This window comes from Saccopteryx leptura, chromosome 6 (genome assembly GCF_036850995.1).
Source record: "Saccopteryx leptura isolate mSacLep1 chromosome 6, mSacLep1_pri_phased_curated, whole genome shotgun sequence".
NCBI lineage: Eukaryota > Metazoa > Chordata > Mammalia > Chiroptera > Emballonuridae > Saccopteryx > Saccopteryx leptura.
The window spans coordinates 171,564,278-171,584,948 of record NC_089508.1 but is presented as its reverse complement, the minus strand read 5'-3'; the positions used below and the strand labels follow the sequence as shown (position 1 = coordinate 171,584,948).

At 43.5% G+C, this 20,671-nt stretch overlaps 1 protein-coding gene across 2 annotated transcripts in view; it reads right to left on the bottom strand.

Annotated features, from left to right (window-relative positions):
• Nucleotides 1–20,671, bottom strand: part of HMGXB3 (HMG-box containing 3) — a 55,064-nt gene that overhangs the window by 18,348 nt on the left and 16,045 nt on the right. Inside the window, exons 6-14 of one of the 2 annotated variants that reach the window (XM_066343430.1) lie at nucleotides 20,123–20,254; nucleotides 13,152–13,298; nucleotides 12,880–13,055; nucleotides 10,905–11,080; nucleotides 10,671–10,768; nucleotides 9,273–9,371; nucleotides 7,530–7,679; nucleotides 3,438–3,739; nucleotides 2,810–2,937 (exon numbers count right to left, since the gene is read on the bottom strand). In XM_066343430.1, coding sequence (XP_066199527.1) covers nucleotides 2,810–2,937; nucleotides 3,438–3,739; nucleotides 7,530–7,679; nucleotides 9,273–9,371; nucleotides 10,671–10,768; nucleotides 10,905–11,080; nucleotides 12,880–13,055; nucleotides 13,152–13,298; nucleotides 20,123–20,254 — 1,408 coding nt within the window. Of the gene's footprint in view, nucleotides 1–2,809; nucleotides 2,938–3,437; nucleotides 3,740–7,529; nucleotides 7,680–9,272; nucleotides 9,372–10,670; nucleotides 10,769–10,904; nucleotides 11,081–12,879; nucleotides 13,299–20,122; nucleotides 20,255–20,671 lie in introns of both variants that reach the window. The other variant, XM_066343429.1, reaches the window with a different exon arrangement.

Below are 20,671 nucleotides of genomic sequence, written 5' to 3'. Positions count from 1 at the left end.
TAGTCAACTGATATTTGACAAAGGAAGTAAGAGCATACATTGGAGTAAAGACAGCCTCTTCAACAAATGGTGTTGGGAAAATTTGTTGCAGGACAGCTACCTGCAAAAAAATGAAACTAGACCACCAACTTACAACATCCACAAAAATAAACTCAAAATGGATGAAAGACTTAAATGTAAGCCATAAAACCATATGCATTTTAGAAGAAAACATAGGCAGTAAGCTCTCTGACATCTCTCACAGCAATATATAATAAGTATTTGCCGATTTATCTCCATGGGCAAGTGAAATAAAAGACAGGATAAACAAATGGGACTATATCAAACTAAAAGCTTCTGCACAGCTAAAGACAATAAGAACAGAATAAAAAGACAAACTACACAATGGGAGAATATATTTGACAATACGTCTGATAAGGGGTTAATAACCAAAATTTATAAAGAACTTGTAAAACTCAACACCAGGAAGACAAACAATCCAATCAAAAAATGGGCGAAAGAAATGAATAGACACTCCTCCAAAGAGGACATACAGATGGCCAATAGGCAGATGAAAAAATGCTCAACATCACTAATCATGAGAGAAATGCAAATTAAAACCATAATAAGATACCACCTCACACCAGTCAGAATGGCGCTCATCAACAAAACAACACAGAATAAGTGCTGGTGAGGATGTGGAGAAAAGGGAACCCTCCTGCACTGCTGGTGGGAATGCAGACTAGTGCAGCCACTGTGGAAAACAGTATGGAGATTCCTCAAGAAATTAAAAATCGGACTGCCTTTTGACCCAGCTATACCACTTTTAGGGATATACCCCAAGAACACCATAGCACTGTTTGAAAAGAAGAAATGCATCCCCATGTTTATGGCAGCATGTTCACAATAGCAAAGATCTGGAAACAGCCCAAGTAAGTGTCCGTCAGTGGACAAGTGGATTAAAAAGCTTTGGTACATATATACTATGGAATACTACTCAGCCATAAGAAAAGATGACATCGGATCCTTTACAACAACATGGATGGGCCTTGATAACATTACACGGAGAGAAATAAATCAGAAAAAACTAAGAACTATATGATTCCGTACATAGGTGGGACATAAAAATGAGACTCAGAGACATGGACAAGAGTGTGGGGGTTATGGGGAGGGGGGGGGAGGAGAGGGAGGGGGATGGGGGAGAGGAGGGGCACGAAGAAAACCAGTTAGAAGGTGACGGAAGACAATTGGACTTTGGGTGATGGGAATGCAGCATAATCAAATGTCAAAATAACCTAGAGATGTTTTCTCTGAACATATGTACCCTGATTTATCAATGTCACCCCATTTAAATTAATTTTAAAAAGTGCCTTAAAAAAATAAAATAAATTTATATTGAGAGGCAAAGAAACTAATATAGTCAAAACAATTCATGCAAGTGCAAGTGTGGAAGATTTATGCTACCTATTTATAAGGCTTGCTATAAAATTACAGTAATTAAGACAGTGTGATACTGACAAAATAATAAACATAACCGGAACAGGATAGAAGACAGAAACAAATCCACATATGTATGATGAATTGATTTCAACAAAGGAAGGAAGGCAGGCAATTCACTGAAGGACTACTTTTAAAAAAATGGTGGGTCGACAATGCAAAACTACTCAGCAATAAAAAGGAAGAAATTAGTGATACATTCAAAAATATAAGTGACTAAATAAGGCATTATGCTTAGTAACCAGACTCAAAATGCTACATGCTATGATGTGAATTTATGATATTCTGGAAAGATAAAACTATAGAAATAAAGGCATATCAAATGGTTGCTAGAGGTTAGGGATAAAGGTTGGGCTTGATCACAGAGACCGTTCAGACAATGTTTGGGGATGATGCAACTGTTCGACAGAGTGACTGCGGTGGCAGTTCCATAACTAGGTGCCTTTGTCAGAACTCATAACTGGACAACAACAAAGTAAGTTTTACTGTCTTTAAATTTAAAAATAAAAATAAAATTATACTCCTAGGGTCCTACTGACCTAGACAAACTACAGGGAAATGGCACTCCTTGAATGTGAGCAAGAGCCTAAAAGAGTACAAACCTAACCTGGCAATGCAAGACCCTGGAAGCATGAATTCAACATAAGGCAACATACGGTTCTAAAGACAGAGAATAAATAACAAGTACTCTTTAATCTTCAGGACTCAATTCTATACATAAAACTCAAGATTCAGATTTTCACAATGGTTGATACGGGGTAAATAAATAAACGTTTAATGGTGATAAATGGAAGGAAAATGGGTGAATATGCAGCAATTCCCCTTTTAAGCATTTGCCCAAGGAAATAATTAAGGCTGCACACAAAGATTTAGTTATAAAGAGGACTCTAAAATGGAGTGCTGCTTCTTAAAAATGGTCATATTATTTCTCCACTGCTGGCATGGGAAGATGCCCATGATAAGCAGCTAAGTTTTAAAAAGTATATTCCAAACAACATTCATCACAGCCCCATTTCTGTTGAGAAAAAAGCTATATAAACCTATAAATCCCTCCATATTTCCCTATATTCTGCAGTGATGAATAACACACCTGGGATTAGAGGGCACAATGTTAAGTGTTTATCTCATGGCAGGATTGCCTTAACAGTAATTTTGTTTAAAGCTCCAGGATAATCTTAACAATTGAGAGGTAAATGTATATGGGGCTTAGGCATCCAGGAGGAAGAATCTCTTCTTCTTCAGAAGCCCCATTTGAAAAAAGGTCCCGTGCTCATAGGACCAGAGGTCTGACCCACAGAGGCTGTTCCACTGAGGGTGGAAGGCTGGCACCTACCTGTATAGATGTCCATGAAGCTGTGCAAGGCCAGACAGTGGGGATTCAGACACATCTTCACCTGGGCAGTCACCACCTGCAGCCGGTTGGCTGTCAGCAGCCAGCACTCCTGGAGCCCAGCCAGGGAGCTAGTACCCAAAACATCATCAACAAAAACAGACGGGATATCAACAACTTTTTAATTAACCTCCAGGGCTCAGTGATGAATAGTAAAACCCTCAAGACTTTAACACAACAGGAAACAAAGGAGCTTGTGTCTCAAGGTTTTCTAGGTGGGTGCTCCCACTTTGTTCAAATCTGGTCCGTGGAATCACCCCCAAATTTAATATAACTCTCAATTTGTTACCCAATTTAACTAATCCCACTGAACTTCCAAATCCAAGCATTATGCTGAGCAGTCCTGATGTAAACAACATCCTAAATTGGTAACAATAACTTTCAGGTATTTTCAATGGAAATAAATGATTACTAATTATAATTATTAATTGGCAATTTGAAAAATAAAGGAAACCTAAGAAAAGCACAGAATAACATCTTTAAAGCTTACAGCTTCAAAGCTGTCTGAAGGGGCAAACAGGCCAACTGAGATGGGGCAGCTAAGGGCAGGAAATGTGAAAGGGCTGCTTACTTTTGTCCCCCTTTGAACAGCGGGCTGCCACAGAGAAGGCACTGTGTGGACGGAGACTCATAATAATTCGACCAAGAGGTTTGCTCGATGGTGACTGTCTCCTCACTCACGTTGGACAGGATGAGCCGAGAGCTGTTGAGTTCGTGAATCAAGGCGAAGACCTCGGCCAGCTCAGACTCGTTCTCAGGAATCTGTAGGACTTTGCGCAGCAGCTGCAGCGTGGACTGGCGCTGGGTCTCCCTCTGGGCCGAGCTCAGGGGCCCTGTGACGCTCAGCCCATCCGGGAGTGGTGGGCTCGCCTCCTGGGAAGACAGTGGACTGATCACCAAGCACCAGGGCACAAAGAGCCACCCGCAGGCTCAGTCACAAGAGGCTGTGAGTGGCAGAGGAATGGGCCCATGACTGGAAGGTGGGAAACCCAGGCTCCTAACCTGCTAAGCTAATAACAACACCGTGTGACTTATGGCAGGTGCTCTCTTCCACTGGCACTCAGTTTACCAATAAAATGAGGGGACTATACACACCTCTTAGTAATGGATTCAAAGGCAGCACCGATTCACCAGGTAGGGGATTTGGAGGATAACAGACTTAGGTTTCAGCTCGAGCTATGTCACTTAACAACTGTACACACGTGACCCAAAGCAATGTACGTAATCTTTCTGAGCCTCAACTTCCTAGCCTATGAAACAAAGGGCCAAAATACTAGTAATCTAGAGAAGTTGAACAGAGTAAACAAGATAGTGTATGTAAAACAGCACAGTGTCTGCCTGGGATGCAATGAAAACTCTGAATGGCAGCTTTGTTATATAAACAAATATCTATACTAATAACATAGTTCTCCCTAATGCTTATGGCTTCTAGGCACAAGGGGACTTTATATACTAGTCAGAGGCTTCCAAAAACAAAGTTCTAAAATGTTCATTAAGAATAGGTCCTTTTCGGCCCTGGCCAGTTGGCTCAGTGGTAGAGCGTCGGCCTGGCGTGCGGGGGACCTGGTTTCGATTCCCGGCCAGGGCACACAGGAGAAGCGCCCATTTGCTTCTCCACCCCCCTCCTTCCTCTCTGTCTCTCTCTTCCCCTCCTGCAGCCAAAGCTCCATTGGAGCAAAGATGGCCCGGGCACTGGGGATGGCTCCTTGGCCTCTGCCCCAGGCGCTAGAGTGGCTCTGGTCGCGGCAGAGCGACGCCCCGGAGGGGCAGAGCATCGCCCCCTGGTGGGCAGAGCATCGCCCCTGGTGGGCGTGCCGGGTGGATCCCGGTCGGGCGCATGCGGGAGTCTGTCTGACTGTCTCTCCCCGTTTCCAGCTTCAGAAAAATACAAAAAAAAAAAAAAAAAAAAAAGAATAGGTCCTTTTCAATGGAGGTTTCTTGTGCAAATACAGCCTGAATTACTCCCTTCTCTGTGCTCCCAGAGTCGACTCATTTACTGCAGAATTCACTGCTCCACAGTCAGTAAACCACTGTCTCCCTCTTCAGTGAGTAGAGGGTCCTTGCTTATTTACTAAGTCACAATTCCAGCATGAGGTTGGGGTACATAAAAGATGCTCATTCATATTTGCTGGATGTATTAAACAGGGTATGGCAAAAATAGGTTTACAGTTGTAAGTACATGAACAGTTTATTCTTGTATTGTTACTTACTGCATTATTTTTCCATACAGACAACTGTAAAACTACTTTTGCCCTATAAAAAGTAACTTTTTGGTTATCTTTCTCCCCCACTAGACTATAAGCTCCTCAAGGAAAGGGGCTATGTCCTACTCATCTCTCTACCTCCAAAGCCTGACCCATAGTAGGCATTCAGTATATGCTTGCTGAAAGAATGAATGAAGAGCTGCGTGACACTGGAATTGAGTTGCCCTGGGAGACTGTGCTCCCCATCATTGTGACGCTGAACCATGGGCTGCAAGATAAGTGAACAGGAACATTCTCCTTTGGCTCTGAGCCACAATTGAAAGACGGAAAGGAATGAAGACTGTTTCAGCCCAAAGATGTTGCAACGTTAATTACAGCTGCTGAAGAAAGACTGCACAGGAAGGTACACAACCAGGGGCTCCAAAAGCAATCCACACAAAGGTCACCTGGTTTCTAACCTGTGTATTATTTTGTGGAAAACCATGACTTTTATTTCTCCTAAGATAAGACTGGAGGATAGGGAATGCCTGAAGATGAGGATTCTTGGGGTAGGCAGCTACCAGTTAGCGAAAGCCAGAAGAATATAAATAAGAGTGTGATTTGAAATCCATTAGCAAGAGGTCTCTAGATAATTCCTGCCTGACCTGGAAAGTTAAGTGACCTCATCATCCAAAATCTAGAGAACACCCACTTTCACACTGCAAACCAACAGCTACAGAAGGAGAAAATGTTCAGAGCAAAAAGAACACAATTTCATGCCATAGTTACTAACCACATTATTGTGTATGCGAGCTCCAGAGTTAGAAGGTGAGGGAGAGATAGATAAACCCACCCTAAAAGAGATTATGGTCGCCGAGAGAACTAAAAGAGGGAGTCAAGAGGGTGCGGTCACTGCTAGTGAAGAGGAGCAATTTAACACATGGAGAATTCAGGAAGAAAGCTCAGTGCCAACAGAGGACACCCAGTGGAACGACGGGATGTAACGGAAGCTATGGACCCATTTACATGCAGTTTCAGGGGTGGACAGATTCCTTGAAGCTCCATCTTGAGTCTTCTCTCAAGGCTAAGGGCTCTGAGCATACAATGCCTGGAGTCCACTGGACAGTCTAGTCCCTCCGGCCACCTGGTTGTACTGGTGGGAAAGCTTCCAGTCCAGGGTTGCTCCTGGCAGGTCAAAGGCCTAGTCCCAGTGCTTCTTCCACTGAGCCATCAATGCCTACATCCTCTAGCTCTACTTCCCTGTCTCCCAAAGACCATAACCTCAGAATGCGGCCCAAACACAGAAACAGACCTGAAGACCAGGGATGAGCTTCATCTCCTAGAAGGGCCCCTCCCTATGCAAAGAAACCCCGAAGCCTGAAGCAATTTAATCTACATTTCAGTCCTATCCACTCTCAAACCTACGTAAGTTTCCCTCTTTGTGTAACCTTCTGGGCCTTTCCCTGGCTCAAGGACATTCAGGGGGACTTCATGACTGAAAGACAAACTGCCCAGTCCAGCATTAAAGATTTCCATGATACGGCCCTGACACGCCTTTCAAGCCTATTCTCCATACTCTTCCCATGCACCCTCTCCTCTGCCATGAACACCCACCGGCTCCCTGTCTCTCCACTTCCACTCCTGCTTGTCCTTAGGTAGAGCAGCCCTTCCCCTTCCATCCAAATCCTGCCCACTTTCACAAGATCCAGCTTGGATCTGAACTGGCCAGGCTCCACCTCAGATCCTGACCACGTGCCATCCTTTCCCTGCAAGGCAGATCAGCTGACATTCCTCTAATCACCCTCATTGTAACCACTCCATTTGCTGCCGCAGATACTGTCACTTTCTGTTCACTTTAAAAAACTCACACGTGGGAATTCAGATGACCTCTAAAAAAGCCCATTTTTTCTGGTTCTAATAGTAAAAAGCAAGCCTGAAGGAGCCGAGTGGAATGTGTCTTCTATCCAAATAGTGTGGCCCAGCTTCAGAGAACAGGCTTGCTACGACTGCTAGAAGGAAAGCTTGTGATTAGCCACAAGCTCTGTAGAAACGTGAGAAAGAGCGATCTGCTCTCCAGTCTTGGGGCTGGCATTCTCTGTTTACCAAAACACTACTGATAGGTCCTCTGCTAAACCTCACAGGGAAAAGGATGTAACCCTTCCAGCTCGTCTTCTGAGTCCTCTTTAAGGCCTGTGTTAGCAGTCTCTTTGATGAATGAACTCTCGGTCCACTGGGCCAGAAGTGTCTCAGAGATCAAGTATCTGGTCAAACCTCTCACCCTGGCAATGAGGACAAGAAGGTCCAGAGAGAAGAAGGCACTTGCCCAGGTTCAGAATCTATAATCTATAATCTAGAGTACCCTGGTTCCAGCTCTGGTACTCTACTATCATGTACTAAGAAATTCTTTTATATCTACTACAACAGGTCCGCTAACAGAGCCCAACCCAAGGCCATGGGACGTGTTTGGGAAAGGAACTCACGAGAGCCTTGGTGGTTTTCTCAGTCCGGTCTTTGGCAAGGTTAAAACCACAGCTGGGACAAATCCGCGGTTTGTGCCGGTTGGTGTAGACATAGCTACAAGAGGGATTCTTGCACTTTCCCCGGCCTCTTGATGTAGCCAGGCCCAAATCCTAAAAAAGTAAGACCAACGTTCAGTTCTTCAAAAGTGGAGTTATACCTGGACAGAACCAAGAACCAGGATGACTAGTTATCAGTAAATCAGAGAAGAAAGCGGCCAATGTGAAACCATACTTAGACTAACTTCCAAAGAGCCTTGAAGATCTCTTTTCTGCAGTTATCCCCCTTTAATCTTAACACAGCCTGTGTAATTTTAGCAAGTACTTCCCCACCTATGGAAGGAGTTGACTCTCAAAGGTCAGAAATTCAAATGCCTCCAGGGTTCAGGCCACTGGCAGAAGGAAACAAGCCTGTTCTACTGAAGAATGCAAAAGACTGTGGTGAGCTCAAGACTTTGAGCTCTGACTAAATACAAACTGTTCTGAAATAGGTAAGCTCCAAGCTCTGGCATTTAGTCTCCTATGACAAGCTGTTGTCTAATCAGCCAAAGATAGGGTCCTGGGCACTTGCCACCAGATGGTAACCCTAGTGGCCTCATGTAACCAAAAGGATGGGGTAGTGAGAATATACACGGCATGCAGAAGGCAGTAATTAGGTCTTTGGAAAAAGAAACCTGAGCAGATCCTGGGATAAGAGACAAACTTAAGGATCAGGCCAGACTAGGGACTAACCCACCATCCTGTGCTGTCTTGTTCACTACTGAATTCCCAGCACAAGGCCTGGCACAGACCAGGTGCTCAATAATTTTTTTCATTTTTTTTTAAGTGAATGACTGTCTTTATCAGGTCAGGTCAGAATTTCTAAAACTCTAGCAGCTCTCTCAAAATCTATGCATTTTATTCAACTCACCCAGAGAACCTGTCAAAAGCTATCTGGCTGGTTGACAGCTTCAGGAGCAACACACTTAGAGAGTATTAAGGGTGAGAGAAGCCCAATATAGGATCTAACCCAACACAGCATTTCACAGACAGTGAAAACTGAGGACCAGAGAAGGACAAAGCCCTGGCCAAGGTCACAAGGCAGGCTAGCAGCAGAGCCAGACCACTTGGCTAGGGTTTTTTTGAGAGGGGGGATAGGTTTCTATGACATCTAGTGTTTATTCCACTGTTCCATGCCTACCCTTCAAAAGGACAGCCTCAGAATCACACATTTGTTTACTGGGATGTTAGTATGTGTTATGGTAAAAATAAAAGAGAGAGAGAGAACACCTTGTGGGAAATACCAGGCTAAACAAAACAGGGCGCTTTATAAAGTACTTCTCAAACCTTTTAAGATACGAGTATTGAACGTGACTGTTTTGGGGAGGAAAAATACAGCATTTCCCAAACTTGTCTATGGAGCACACTTTTGAGGCTAAAAGGTCCAAAGACTGTTGAATGCTAAAGCTGGACTGGATCCTCAACTCCAACTAATTTTAGTAGAAATATCCTGATCGCAGCTTTGTAGCTCTCTCCTGGGAAACAACACAAATCTAGCTGACTCACCAGTAGCTATCATTTGCATGAGTGACGGGATCTTCAGAATCAACGATCAAGCCCTGCCCCACTGTCACTCCTAACGACCACTCCTCAGCTACTGCAGACTCCTAGCCCTCAACCACAAACTCAGATTACCTCTGTGCCAGCCCAGCACCCAGCCGCACTCACCAGTGTGACAGTGCAGCTGTACTTGTATGGAGGAAACATGTCAGGCTTGACCTCTACAACCTTCAGCTGAGACATCCTGTTGGCTGAGCTACTTGTAAGCTGTGGATCAGAACAAATTCTTTCGAAAAGCATATAACAGCTATACACACAAATAAGTAGTTGAATAACATTGGCATAGAAAGAAGTCTGAAAGATTATTCACTAAAACCCCCCGAGTGAGAGAGGACTGTGATTGTTTCCTCTTTACCACTATCTATAAAATTTCACATGTTCTATATGGAATGTAGATTTACTTAATTAAAAAAAGAAAAGAGGCCCTGGCCGGTTGGCTCAGCGGTAGAGTGTCGGCCTGGCGTGCGGCGGACCCGGGTTCAATTCCCGGCCAGGGTACATAGGAGAAGCGCCCATTTGCTTCTCCACCCCCCCTCCTCCTTCCTCTCTGTCTCTCTCTTCCCCTCCCGCAGCCAAGGCTCCATTGGAGCAAAAGATGGCCCGGGCACTGGGGATGGCTCCTTGGCCTCTGCCCCAGGCACTAGAGTGGCTCTGGTCGCGGCAGAGCAAGGCCCCGGAGGGGCAGAGCATCGCCCCCTGGTGGGCAGAGCGTCGCCCCTGGTGGGCGTGCCGGGTGGATCCTGGTCGGGCGCATGCGGGAGTCTGTCTGACTGTCTCTCCCCGTTTCCAGCTTCAGGAAAAAAAAAAAAAAAAAAGAAAAGATTTAAAAAGCATTCTAAATTAAAAGTATTCTGTAATACTCTATTTAAATTGTGTTACAGAATTAAGAGTTCATGTAGTTAACAGGTTTAAGACTAGCAAAAGGACTTATTTTAACAAATACCAAGTTGGTAAACCAAAGAAAACTACTCACAGAGGAAACTGGGAGTTTACACGGGAGAATCTAAGGTCTAGAAACCGACGACTGAATACCATCAGTGATGCAGAAGTGTATCAGAGTTCCGGATCAGACTCCCTATCCTCAGGAGATGCACACTAAAGCCTTAGGCAGTGAAAGCCCATGCACCTTAACTTCTGTGTATTTTATACAGACACACATACACATGTATGGGAGGACACTTGTGAGCACATTATAAAGCAAAATGGACTAAGATGTTAATGGGTGACTGGGTAACGAGTACATAGGTGTTCTTAGTTTTTGCTAATTTTTACTCTTGCAATTATTTTTCTAAGTTTTAAATTATTTCTAAATAGTTTTAAAACATGCATTTATTTTATAAGAAAAGAAATTAATTAAAAAGTAGGTAACTCATGCATGCTAACCCTCCTCCCAGAGGTCCCCCAGCGTAAGAATAAGGGTCTGCCCTTTGCATATGGCTTAGGGACACTACACGGAAGCCTGTTCCTGGAGCAGACCGTCCTCCTCAGGGAAGGGAATACTCTTACCTTCACCTCCCCAGTGTTAGCCGGCTGCTGGACGGGCTGGCCCAACTGCTTCAGCGTGCTTGGCTTCAGGCCACAAGTCCGCACAGAGGGAGTCTTATCTAAGACAAGCAGGAGCCAAACTGGTAACTTAAGTGCATTCAGTCTCCCTGAGTCTCTCATCTCCATTCTCAACCCCCCAGCCCTGTCCCCTTCCCATTGGACAGCCCCTCCTCCCCGGTCTGTCCCAGTCCTTACCACTCAGGGGAAAGGCGTGCCTGGCCCTGGGCAGTCCCACGCTGCTGCCCCGGCCCACATTAGCTGGGGCCGGGAGAATTGCTCTCATGGGTCTTGCTGCAGCCAGTAATGATGGTTTGCCCCGGGCTCTGCCTTTAAGCTCTGGGGCTCTGGGACCAGGGGTGAGCAGGTCAACTCTGAAAGAAACAGAAGGGAAAACTCCTAGAAATTCAAGATATAGGGGAAGAAAAAGAAAACTGCAACTCTAAGTAGCACATTATTGGACCGACAATGTAGTGGTTTAACTGTCAGGCTTTAGACAGATGGGTTTCAAATAAAACTTTTAAGTAGCTGTGTGGCCATGGGCAAATAATTTCATTCTTCTGTTAACCTCAAGTTCCTAATATGTAAAATGGGATGGCAATTACATATACTTCATAGGGTCATTATGGAGATAAATATGTAAAATACGGTGCCTACCGTGTGCAACAGCAATAACATCTAATCTGCCTCTAATTAAAACAAGTATTTAAAGTGTATCAGTCTGCCATAAGAGACCGCCTTAGAGACCCCAGAGAACAATCTGGTTTTTTTTTCATCTTTGTAGCCCCCATGTGGAGCACTGAGCCTGCACCATAGAAGGCCTCAATATGCATGTGCTAATTTGACTTACTTACCAAAACAAAGGGCCTAAGTGTACAGCTTCATTCTCTAAGAATACAGAACCATCTTAAAGTATATCATTTAAAAAAAATGTACACTCAATACACATTCATATATTTGAATATGCTTAAAATTATTTCTAGAAAACAGGATGTTGAGAATAGTGACTGTCTCTGGGAAATGGAAACGGATGACTGAAGGATGGGACAGAAGGGAGATTTTTTTTCATTGTATATTCATATGCCTTTTGAATTATAATCATGTGAATATATTTCCTACTCAATAATGAAAAATGTTGTTATAATAATATAAACCAGAATTTCTAAACATTGGCCATATTAACATATGGGTGGGAAATTCTTTGTTGTAGGAGCTATACTGTGCATTGTAGGATGTGTAGCAGCATCCCTGGCCTCCCCCCAGTAAAAGCCAGTACTAACCCCCACCCCAACCCAGTTGTAACAACCACAAATGTCTCTAAGCATTGCCACAGTGTCCCCTGGGGGAAAAATTATTCCCCATTGTGAACCACTGCTAGAAGCAAGTCAGGGCCTTCAGTTACAAGACCACAGCTGCCCCTGGGAGGGTCTACCTGGGGAATGCAGTTAAGCCTATAAGGAGGGCAATGGGGGGAAATCAGCCCACACGTATGAACCTCCTCCTATCTGCAATGCTCAAAACCACAGCTGCCCCTGGGAGGGTCTACCTGGGGAATGCAGTTAAGCCTATAAGGAGGGCAATGGGGGGAAATCAGCCCACACGTATGAACCTCCTCCTATCTGCAATGCTCAAAACGCTTTTCAGTCTGTATGGTCAGACACTGAGGATAAAATCTTTTTTTTTTCCAATACCCAAATTTTTCAGAAGAGAGAAGTGAAGACAAGAGGCATGAAGTGACTTGTGCCCAAGGTCAAATGGAAGCCAGGGACAGAGTCACAAACAGAACTACATTCTCTGAGCACCAGGACAGGAATCTTTCTATTCAATATAAGGTGTCTTGATAGAGCATCTCTTTTCAAATCTAGTAGCAGGATTGAATAATACTAGTTTATAGTATTGCCCACAGCCTGTACCAAGACCCTGATAACTGCTCTATGGAGACTGACAGGAAGAGATGTATAAGGAACCCGACTGCAGGGCGTGGAAGCAGAGTACAGGAGAAAAGGTAATCATCCCATGTCTGCAGGCCCTAGATTCTATACTTTCAAAATAGAAGCCATGATGGCTCTGTGGCCTCTCAGGAATGCTGTACAGACAGGGGATAAAACAAACAAGGTATTTCCCAAGCTGCTATTCTGAATGCAGCGCTGTAATGTATAACACAATGGTTTACCCTGTAGGTTTTTTAGGAGCAGGGAGTGGACTGGAGGTGCTGGTCCCCTCAGCTGCTGGTGGTATGTCTGGGCTTGGGCTGTCATTCTCAGGTGTCCTCAGGGAGACCTCAGGCTGCACACCATTCTTGACCACTGGTGTCTTAGTGACTGCTGTACCATGATTCCCAGGAGATTCCTTGACCAAAACATGGGCATCTGAAATGACCACTTCTTCCCACTCATTCTCCTCGCCCACGTCTCTTGGAGGAGCTACACTCAAGAGTTGGCTTACAGCTTCCGAATTCTCCAGAATCTGTTTGGAAGTATTTTCCTTAGAGGAATTGTGCTCAGCGATGACAGGCTGCTGATTTCTTTTAACCACAGAGCCTTTGGAGGAGACACCAGAAGCCAATTCCACTTTAACTTTGGCTGGCTTTTCCTAGAAAAAAATAAAAATGCATATGACATTTTACAACTGACAACACAGTCACAAATATTCTCTCATTGGATCCTCATAACAAAATGTATAGGCACCAGATAAGGAAGCTGAGGGCCCAGAGAGAAGAAGCTAACTGAAGGTCTCAAGTATAAAACTAGCCTGAACCTAAGTCTTCTGACTGCAGGTCCCGTTCTCTATGGTATTCAGTGCCTGATTCAGGATAAAGCTGTCCCCTGCCTAACAAACTCCTTACTGACAGGACTCTTTAGGTTTCAGCAAAAAACACTGGCATTTTTTACCATGACCTTTGATTGTTCAAAGCCTATTTCTCTCTGTCTAGAAAGAGGCTGGCATGCTGCCATACTGGGCCTAGAAGTTCTCAGCTGTTTATCTTGGTGGTCCCTTTATGAGTCAGTTCATCTCAATGGGGTCACAATCTCACAGGGATAAAATTGAAGCTTCCAACTTTTGGGGAAAAGGCTATCTTTTGTCCCAGGTTCTTTTAGGTGAGCCTTAAGACTGACTTATACATATGCCACCAACTTCTCCCTGGGTCAATTTAACTCATACGTATTAAGTATGTGCTAGAACAGGGGTGTCAACCTTTTTATACCTACCACCCACTTTTGTATCTCTGTTAGTAGTAAAATTTTCTAACTGCTCACCGGTTCCACAGTAATGCTGATTTATAAAGTAGGGAAGTAACTTTACTTATAAAATTTATAAAGCAGAGTTACAGCAAGTTAAAGCATATAATAATAATTACTTACCAAGTACTTTATGTCAGATTTTCACTAAGTTTGGCAGAATAAATTTTATAAAACAACTTACTATAGTTAAATCTATCTTTTTATTTATACTTTGGTTGCTCTGCTACCGCCCACCATGAAAGCTGGAATGCCCATTAGAGGGCGGTAGGGACCAGGTTGACTACCACTGTGCTAGAAGATACTCAAAATCACTAAAAATAATAGCTGCTATCTCAGATAGGCCTACTGTTAAACAGTTCTTGGTGCTGCAGCTTTAATCCAATCAGCATATGCGCACACATGCATGTAAAAGTGGGGCAAAAGTAGGTTCGCAGTTGTGAGTACATGAAACAAGAGTTGATTGTTTTATTGTTAATTATTGTATTATTTCCCAACAACTGTGGACCTACTTTTGCCCCATCTTATACTTATACACACACACACACACACACACCCTTTAAAATTTGTTTTAAGCCTGGTCTGTGGTGGCGCAGCGAATAAAGTGTCGACCTGGAATGCTGAGGTCACCGGTTCAAAACCCTAGGCTTGCCCGGTCGAGGCACATACAGAAAGCAACTACTATGAGTTGATACTTCCTGCTCTTCCCCCTTTTTCTCTCTCTCTCTCCTCTCTCTAGAAATTAATAAATAAAATCTAAAAAAAATTTGAGAAAAAGATTCTCTTTAAAATTTGTTTTAGGAGCCCTGGCCGGTTGGCTCAGCGGTAGAGCGTTGGCCTAGCGTGCGGAGGACCCGGGTTCGATTCCGGTCAGGGCACACAGGAGAAGCGCCCATTTGCTTCTCCACCCCTCCGCCGCGCTTTCCTCTCTGTCTCTCTCTTCCCCTCCCGCAGCCAAGGCTCCATTGGAGCAGAAATGGCCCGGGCGCTGGGGATGGCTCTGTGGCCTCTGCCTCAGGCGCTAGAGTGGCTCTGGTCGCAACATGGCGACGCCCAGGATGGGCAGAGCATCGCCCCCTGGTGGGCAGAGCGTCGCCCCTGGTGGGCGTGCCAGGTGGATCCCGGTCGGGCGCATGCGGGAGTCTGTCAGACTGTCTCTCCCTGTTTCCAGCTTCAGAAAAATGAAAAAAAAAAAAAAAAATTTGTTTTAAATAGTGGCTGTCTCCAAGAAAGGGCTCAGAAAGGTTTATCTTTATTATATGCGGCTTAAGTGTCTGTTTGTCGCCGATAGCTTATTGGTTGCTTGCGTAACTGTACTAGCCAATGGGGTGAAGTTGCCACGGCTGAATGCAAATTGAGCGGGTCAGGGGGAAGGTGAACATTTGTTTGCATTGGCAATCATCTGCTTTTGAAACAATTTAAGGCTGAACGCAAATTGAGCATGTCAGGGGGAAGGTGAACATTTGTTTGCATTGGCAATCATCTGTTTTACATAAAAACTACGTCTTAACGTAATTTCTTTTAAGAATGCCTCCTAGAAAATACAGCACTGAAGAAGAGAGAAAAGGAGCTAAAGCTGCACAAAAACGGCTTTCTCGACAAAAAGAAACCACTGAGCAGAGAAAGACAAGGCTTGCTTCAGTTGCAGAGCAAATGCGTCTTTCTCAGCAAAATGAGACTGATGAGCATAGAGAAACAAGGCTTGCCTCAGATGCAAGACAAAAAAGCCTGTCTCGACAAAATGAGTCCCTTGAACAAAGGCAGGAGAGAAATGCAAAAAAACGACAGAGTAATGCTGACCGAAATGCAAAAAGGATTAAAACAGTTTCAAACGGAGAAACTTTAATTTTTGAGCATTCCTCTGGTGACATGAATATTAAATGTGAACACTGTCAGTCCTTAAACTTCAAGTTAGAAACTAATCGATTTGACCATGGCAAGAAAGGATTTTCTCAGTGTTGCAAGTACAGAAACATTGTAGTTCCACTAATTGAGAATTATCCACCACTCTTGAATAAATTACTGACTAATCAGCATCCAAATAGCAAACAGTACATGGATAGCATTCGATCCATTAATAGTTCCTTTGCTTTTGCGTCCATGGGAAACAAACCAATTGACTTGCCTGGACCAGGACTTTATTGCTTTCGACTTCATGGTCAACTTTATGTTGCCTGTTCGAGTTCGTGAAAGAACGGATGTAAAATTAAAAATAATTGATGGTCCTCTGCAAGGCGAGCTTAAAAATGATGGAAAGATCTACACAAGAAATGTTGTGTACAAAGAAATCTTTGATATGTGAATTAACATTTTATTATTTAAATCACCTTTATTTATTGAGCTAGCGGTGGCTCTTAAGAAATGTACCGCCAGTGGTTTCCTTCATTGCACTCTACTTTAAGCAATTAAGCAAGTAGAAGGGGGAAACCCCGTGGGGCACTAAGCAAAGGGGCGTCCTCGCCACCTGCCCTGGGTAATTCAGTTTGAATTAGCAGACACCTTTGCACAAATCATTTTAATTACAATTTATAATATCTAGAACAGCGGTCATTTCGTATGACCGCCGGGCTTTCTAGTTTCTTTCATGTGTGCAGTGAAAGGCACCATAAACTGGAACAGTGGTTTTCAACTGCTGGTTGCAGACCAGTGCCGGTCCACCAGAAATGTCATTCCAGTCCACAAAAGATTTAACCAGCTTGATACTGTGTGAAGATTCTAGAGTCTATAGTCACTGGGTCTATCTTCTTCATACAGTACCAGGGTGGCTAACTATTTCATGGACCGGCGGCTAAAAACCACCGAACAAGGAGACAAGACATAAAACATAAAAGCCGGGTTCTATCTAGGCTCAGCTTCACTCCTGATGACTGGAATGACCCAAGGCAAGCTTTATCTGAACCTGCATTTCCCTACTATAAAACAAGAGGGGGCTGGGCTCTCAGTGTTTGTCAATAGCAGTAAGACAGCCTTTCAGGGGTCCCGAATAAGGCAGGAGTCCCCGCCCACGAGCATCTGTGGCTGTCATTAAATTTCACTACTATTTTCCAGTCACTGACTACCAAGCACCTCTTACCTTCCCAAAGCACCCCAGGCAGCATGCTGCTTCCAGTTAACAAGCATTACAGATGACCTTTAACAAATCTCCACAAAGCATTCTCAGAGGCTAACACCCACTAGCCCATGAGGATGTGTAAATATACAAAAAAATTCCAAGTAAAATGCACAGTGCTCACTGACTAAAGAGGGGAAAGTCAGCAGAAAAATAGGAGACAAGTTAAACTAAACCTCTTAGATGAGATCTTTGAGTAAAAACACTGCTCACTTACGAAGGCTATTTTAAACAAAACTCCTTTGCAGGAGGACTGGATGATTTAAGCAGTAAGAACAAACACTCTAGCTGGTGATCTCACATTTCCTTGACTCTGCCTTCTCTTTTTAGATGCCACCTTTCTTCCATGATGAAAGGCAAACGCTACCAGTTATGCACTCAGGAAGACCTCAATTATCTCTATCAGAGAGCCCAGCAGAGTGAGGCCAAGCTACAGAGTCTGCTATACCATCTTTGTTCCATCCAACTCACTGGGGACTGGGCCCCATGTCTTTCCAGTTAATTTTAGCCAGTCTGAACTCCAGAACAATACAAGAAAAAGGTGACTCATTTCCTGACTGGCAGGGACACATTTGGAGCTCTTAAAACTATTTATACTTGCTTCAAAAATCGGGAAAAAAATCTTAGCAATGCTTGAAAAGTGTAGTTTAGTGGCATAATTAGTGAACTTAACAAGTCACTTCCCGTGAATCTATTTTTCCTCCACTGGAAACCTGGAGTTGAACTAGCTGATAACCAAAGTCACTTTTATCTCTAAAATTTTAAGTACATTAACGCTAAAATGTTACCCTTTTTCTTCTCATACTCAGTTATTCTATTCCTATGAAATTTAGAAATCATAGAATCTACTCTTTACATAGTTATTCTTGCAAAAACCTTTGGGGGGAAAAATTTTCACTTAACAAGTCAAGATCGGGGACTAGTAGCTAAGAGAATAATTGTTCTCATATCATGAGTTTGATCTCAGGAAGATAACCATGGCTCAAAAGTTATTTCAATCACAGTGGTGGTGGGGAGACATAAAATAAAAAAGAAAAGAACACTGAAGTAAAAACAGAATCTGAAGAAGTCAAGGCCACAGGGTCAATAAGTCTTTTCCATGCACAAGCATAGGAAATGAGATGAGCAGACAGACTGCACGGGTGCAGAAGGGTCAAGGAGGGCTCTGCCTACTGACCAATTCTGTCTCCCTCCCGCAGCTGAGGAAGTACATTTTGGGGAAAGAATCAGGGTGGGAATGAACTGAATGGCTGCACAGAGGCATACCACGGGTAGGCACAAGAAACTCGACCAAACCTCCTGAGAGACGCTAACACTAGATCCTTCCCACCCCTTGAAGTGACTGTATTCACAGCAATAAGAAAGACTGCTGCCAACAATCACAGAAGTGAAGCCTCACTGAGGATTTGATATATGCCAGGAATGTGTCATCCACTTTACATAAATAATCTCACTTGACCCATGCAACAACCCCAATGAGTTAGGTTCTACTGTTAACTTCCAATTACAAATGAAACGAAATCTAAACCAAAAAAAGAGAGGTAAACTGACTTGCCCTTGGTTACACAGCTAAAAATTTGGGAAGCAGGGGTTTGAACTGAGGAAGCTGACTCCAGAACTGTGTTCCTATTAGCCTATTCTGTCTTCTGGAATTGGTACTACCTTGAACTCCAACACTCAGTCAGACAGCAAAAGTCATCATCCCAGTATTTCACAAAGAGACGTTCTGTGGAAACTGCCCCAGAGAAACTTAGTAAGTATACGGCTATATAAGTTTTCTCTACACAAACAAATTTGGAGCATGTTAAGTTAAACGCACTACAAACACAATCCCAGACTACGTTATTTTCATAAAAACAATGCCCTTTACTTTTCTATCTCCCCAAATTCTACTGATCCTTCAAGACTATCTCCTCTATAAAATCATCCTTGACTATTCTAGTCTTTTTGACCCTGAATAATTTACAGTCTACAATAAAAATGTGACAAATATGCAAGACATATAGTCAGTGCAAGCATAAAACAGGTAACAAAATACATGTGTTCAACTGAACTTCACAGGGGCATAGCTTTAATGTTCATTTACTTATTAAACATCAATTATGTAGAGAAAGACAGAAATACATTATTTGGCAAGTTAGAATTAGACGATGAAAGATCTTGACTATTAGGTTAAGAACCTCCATTTTTAACAGGCGCACAGGAGACTGAAAGGACTCTGAGCTAAGGAGTAAGAAATGTGAGCTATAAATGTGAATAACAAAGCAGTCAATGTAAAGGATGGATTCTTAAAAATTTAAGCCTACCAGGGAATGAATAAATTAACATGGTATAGTCATCACTGGGAAATTATGAAGCAATTAAATGTATTTGAAGATTATTTTATGGCATGGTATGTTAAATGAAAAAAGGCAAGATACAGAACTTGTATATTCACAGCAAAAAAAGACCAAACTGTTAACTAATAATAATAATTATTCTTCTAATGGCATAAGATTTGGCTAATATTCTTTCTTTTTTAAAACAGTATACATGAGGCCCTGGCCGGTTGGCTCAGTGGTAGAGCGTCAGCCTGGCATGCAGAAGTCCCGGGTTCGATTCCCGGCCAGGGCACACAGGAGAAGCGCCCATCTGCTTCTCCACCCTTCCCCCTCTCCTTCCTCTCTGTCTCTCTCTCTTCCCCTCCCGCAGCCGAGGCTCCATTGGAGCAAAGATGGCCTGGGCGCTGGGGATGGCTCCTTGGCCTCTGCCCCAGGCGCTAGAGTGGCTCTGGTCGCAACAGAGTGACCCCCCCCCCCCCGGAGTGGCAGAGCATCGCCCCCTGGTGGGCAGAGCGTCGACCCCTCGTGGGCATGCCGGGTGGATCCCGGTTGGGCGCATGTGGGAGTCTGTCTGGCTGTCTCTCCCCGTTTCCAGCTTCAGAAAAAAATAAAATAAAACAGTATACATGAAACTGACCTACCTGAATGGTCAGAAAATAAAAATTAATATTAATTTTTAAAGTTATCTGTTCTTAAGAGAAACCTTCTCTGTGGGCTTCCAAAGCAGCAATGGCCAATGAACCTTACCTTTGGGATCCACTTCCCTCCTAGGAAGTTACCACAGGTAGGGCACTTAGGTGGTTTGTGCCTGGTGACATACGTAAAGGAGCAACCTGGGCTGGTGCATGTCCCGTGGCCCCGGCGGGTGTATGTAGTGGTCTGTAAAAAAAAAGAAAAAAGAAAAAAAAGAGTGGATCAGAATCAACACCACAGTCTAACTTCTCTCAGATCCTGATGACCATTATAACTACAACAATCTCAGGAGGATACCAACTTATAGGATAGGGAATTCAGGTATAAAAGGTCAGAGTACACTTTTAGAAATAGAGAAATGAGTTCAAATGAGTAAAGACAGCTGTCCAAGGTTATAGTTGGGCATCAGAAGAATCAAGATAGTAATAGCTATTTTTAAAATTGAGATATAACTGACACATTATTTTAGTTTCAGGTGTCCAAGATAATATTGATCGATATTTGTAATATGTGTGAAACAATCACCACAATAAGCCTAGTTAGCATCAACACCACACATAATCATAAATTTTTTTCTTGTGATGAATATAGTTGCAATTAACT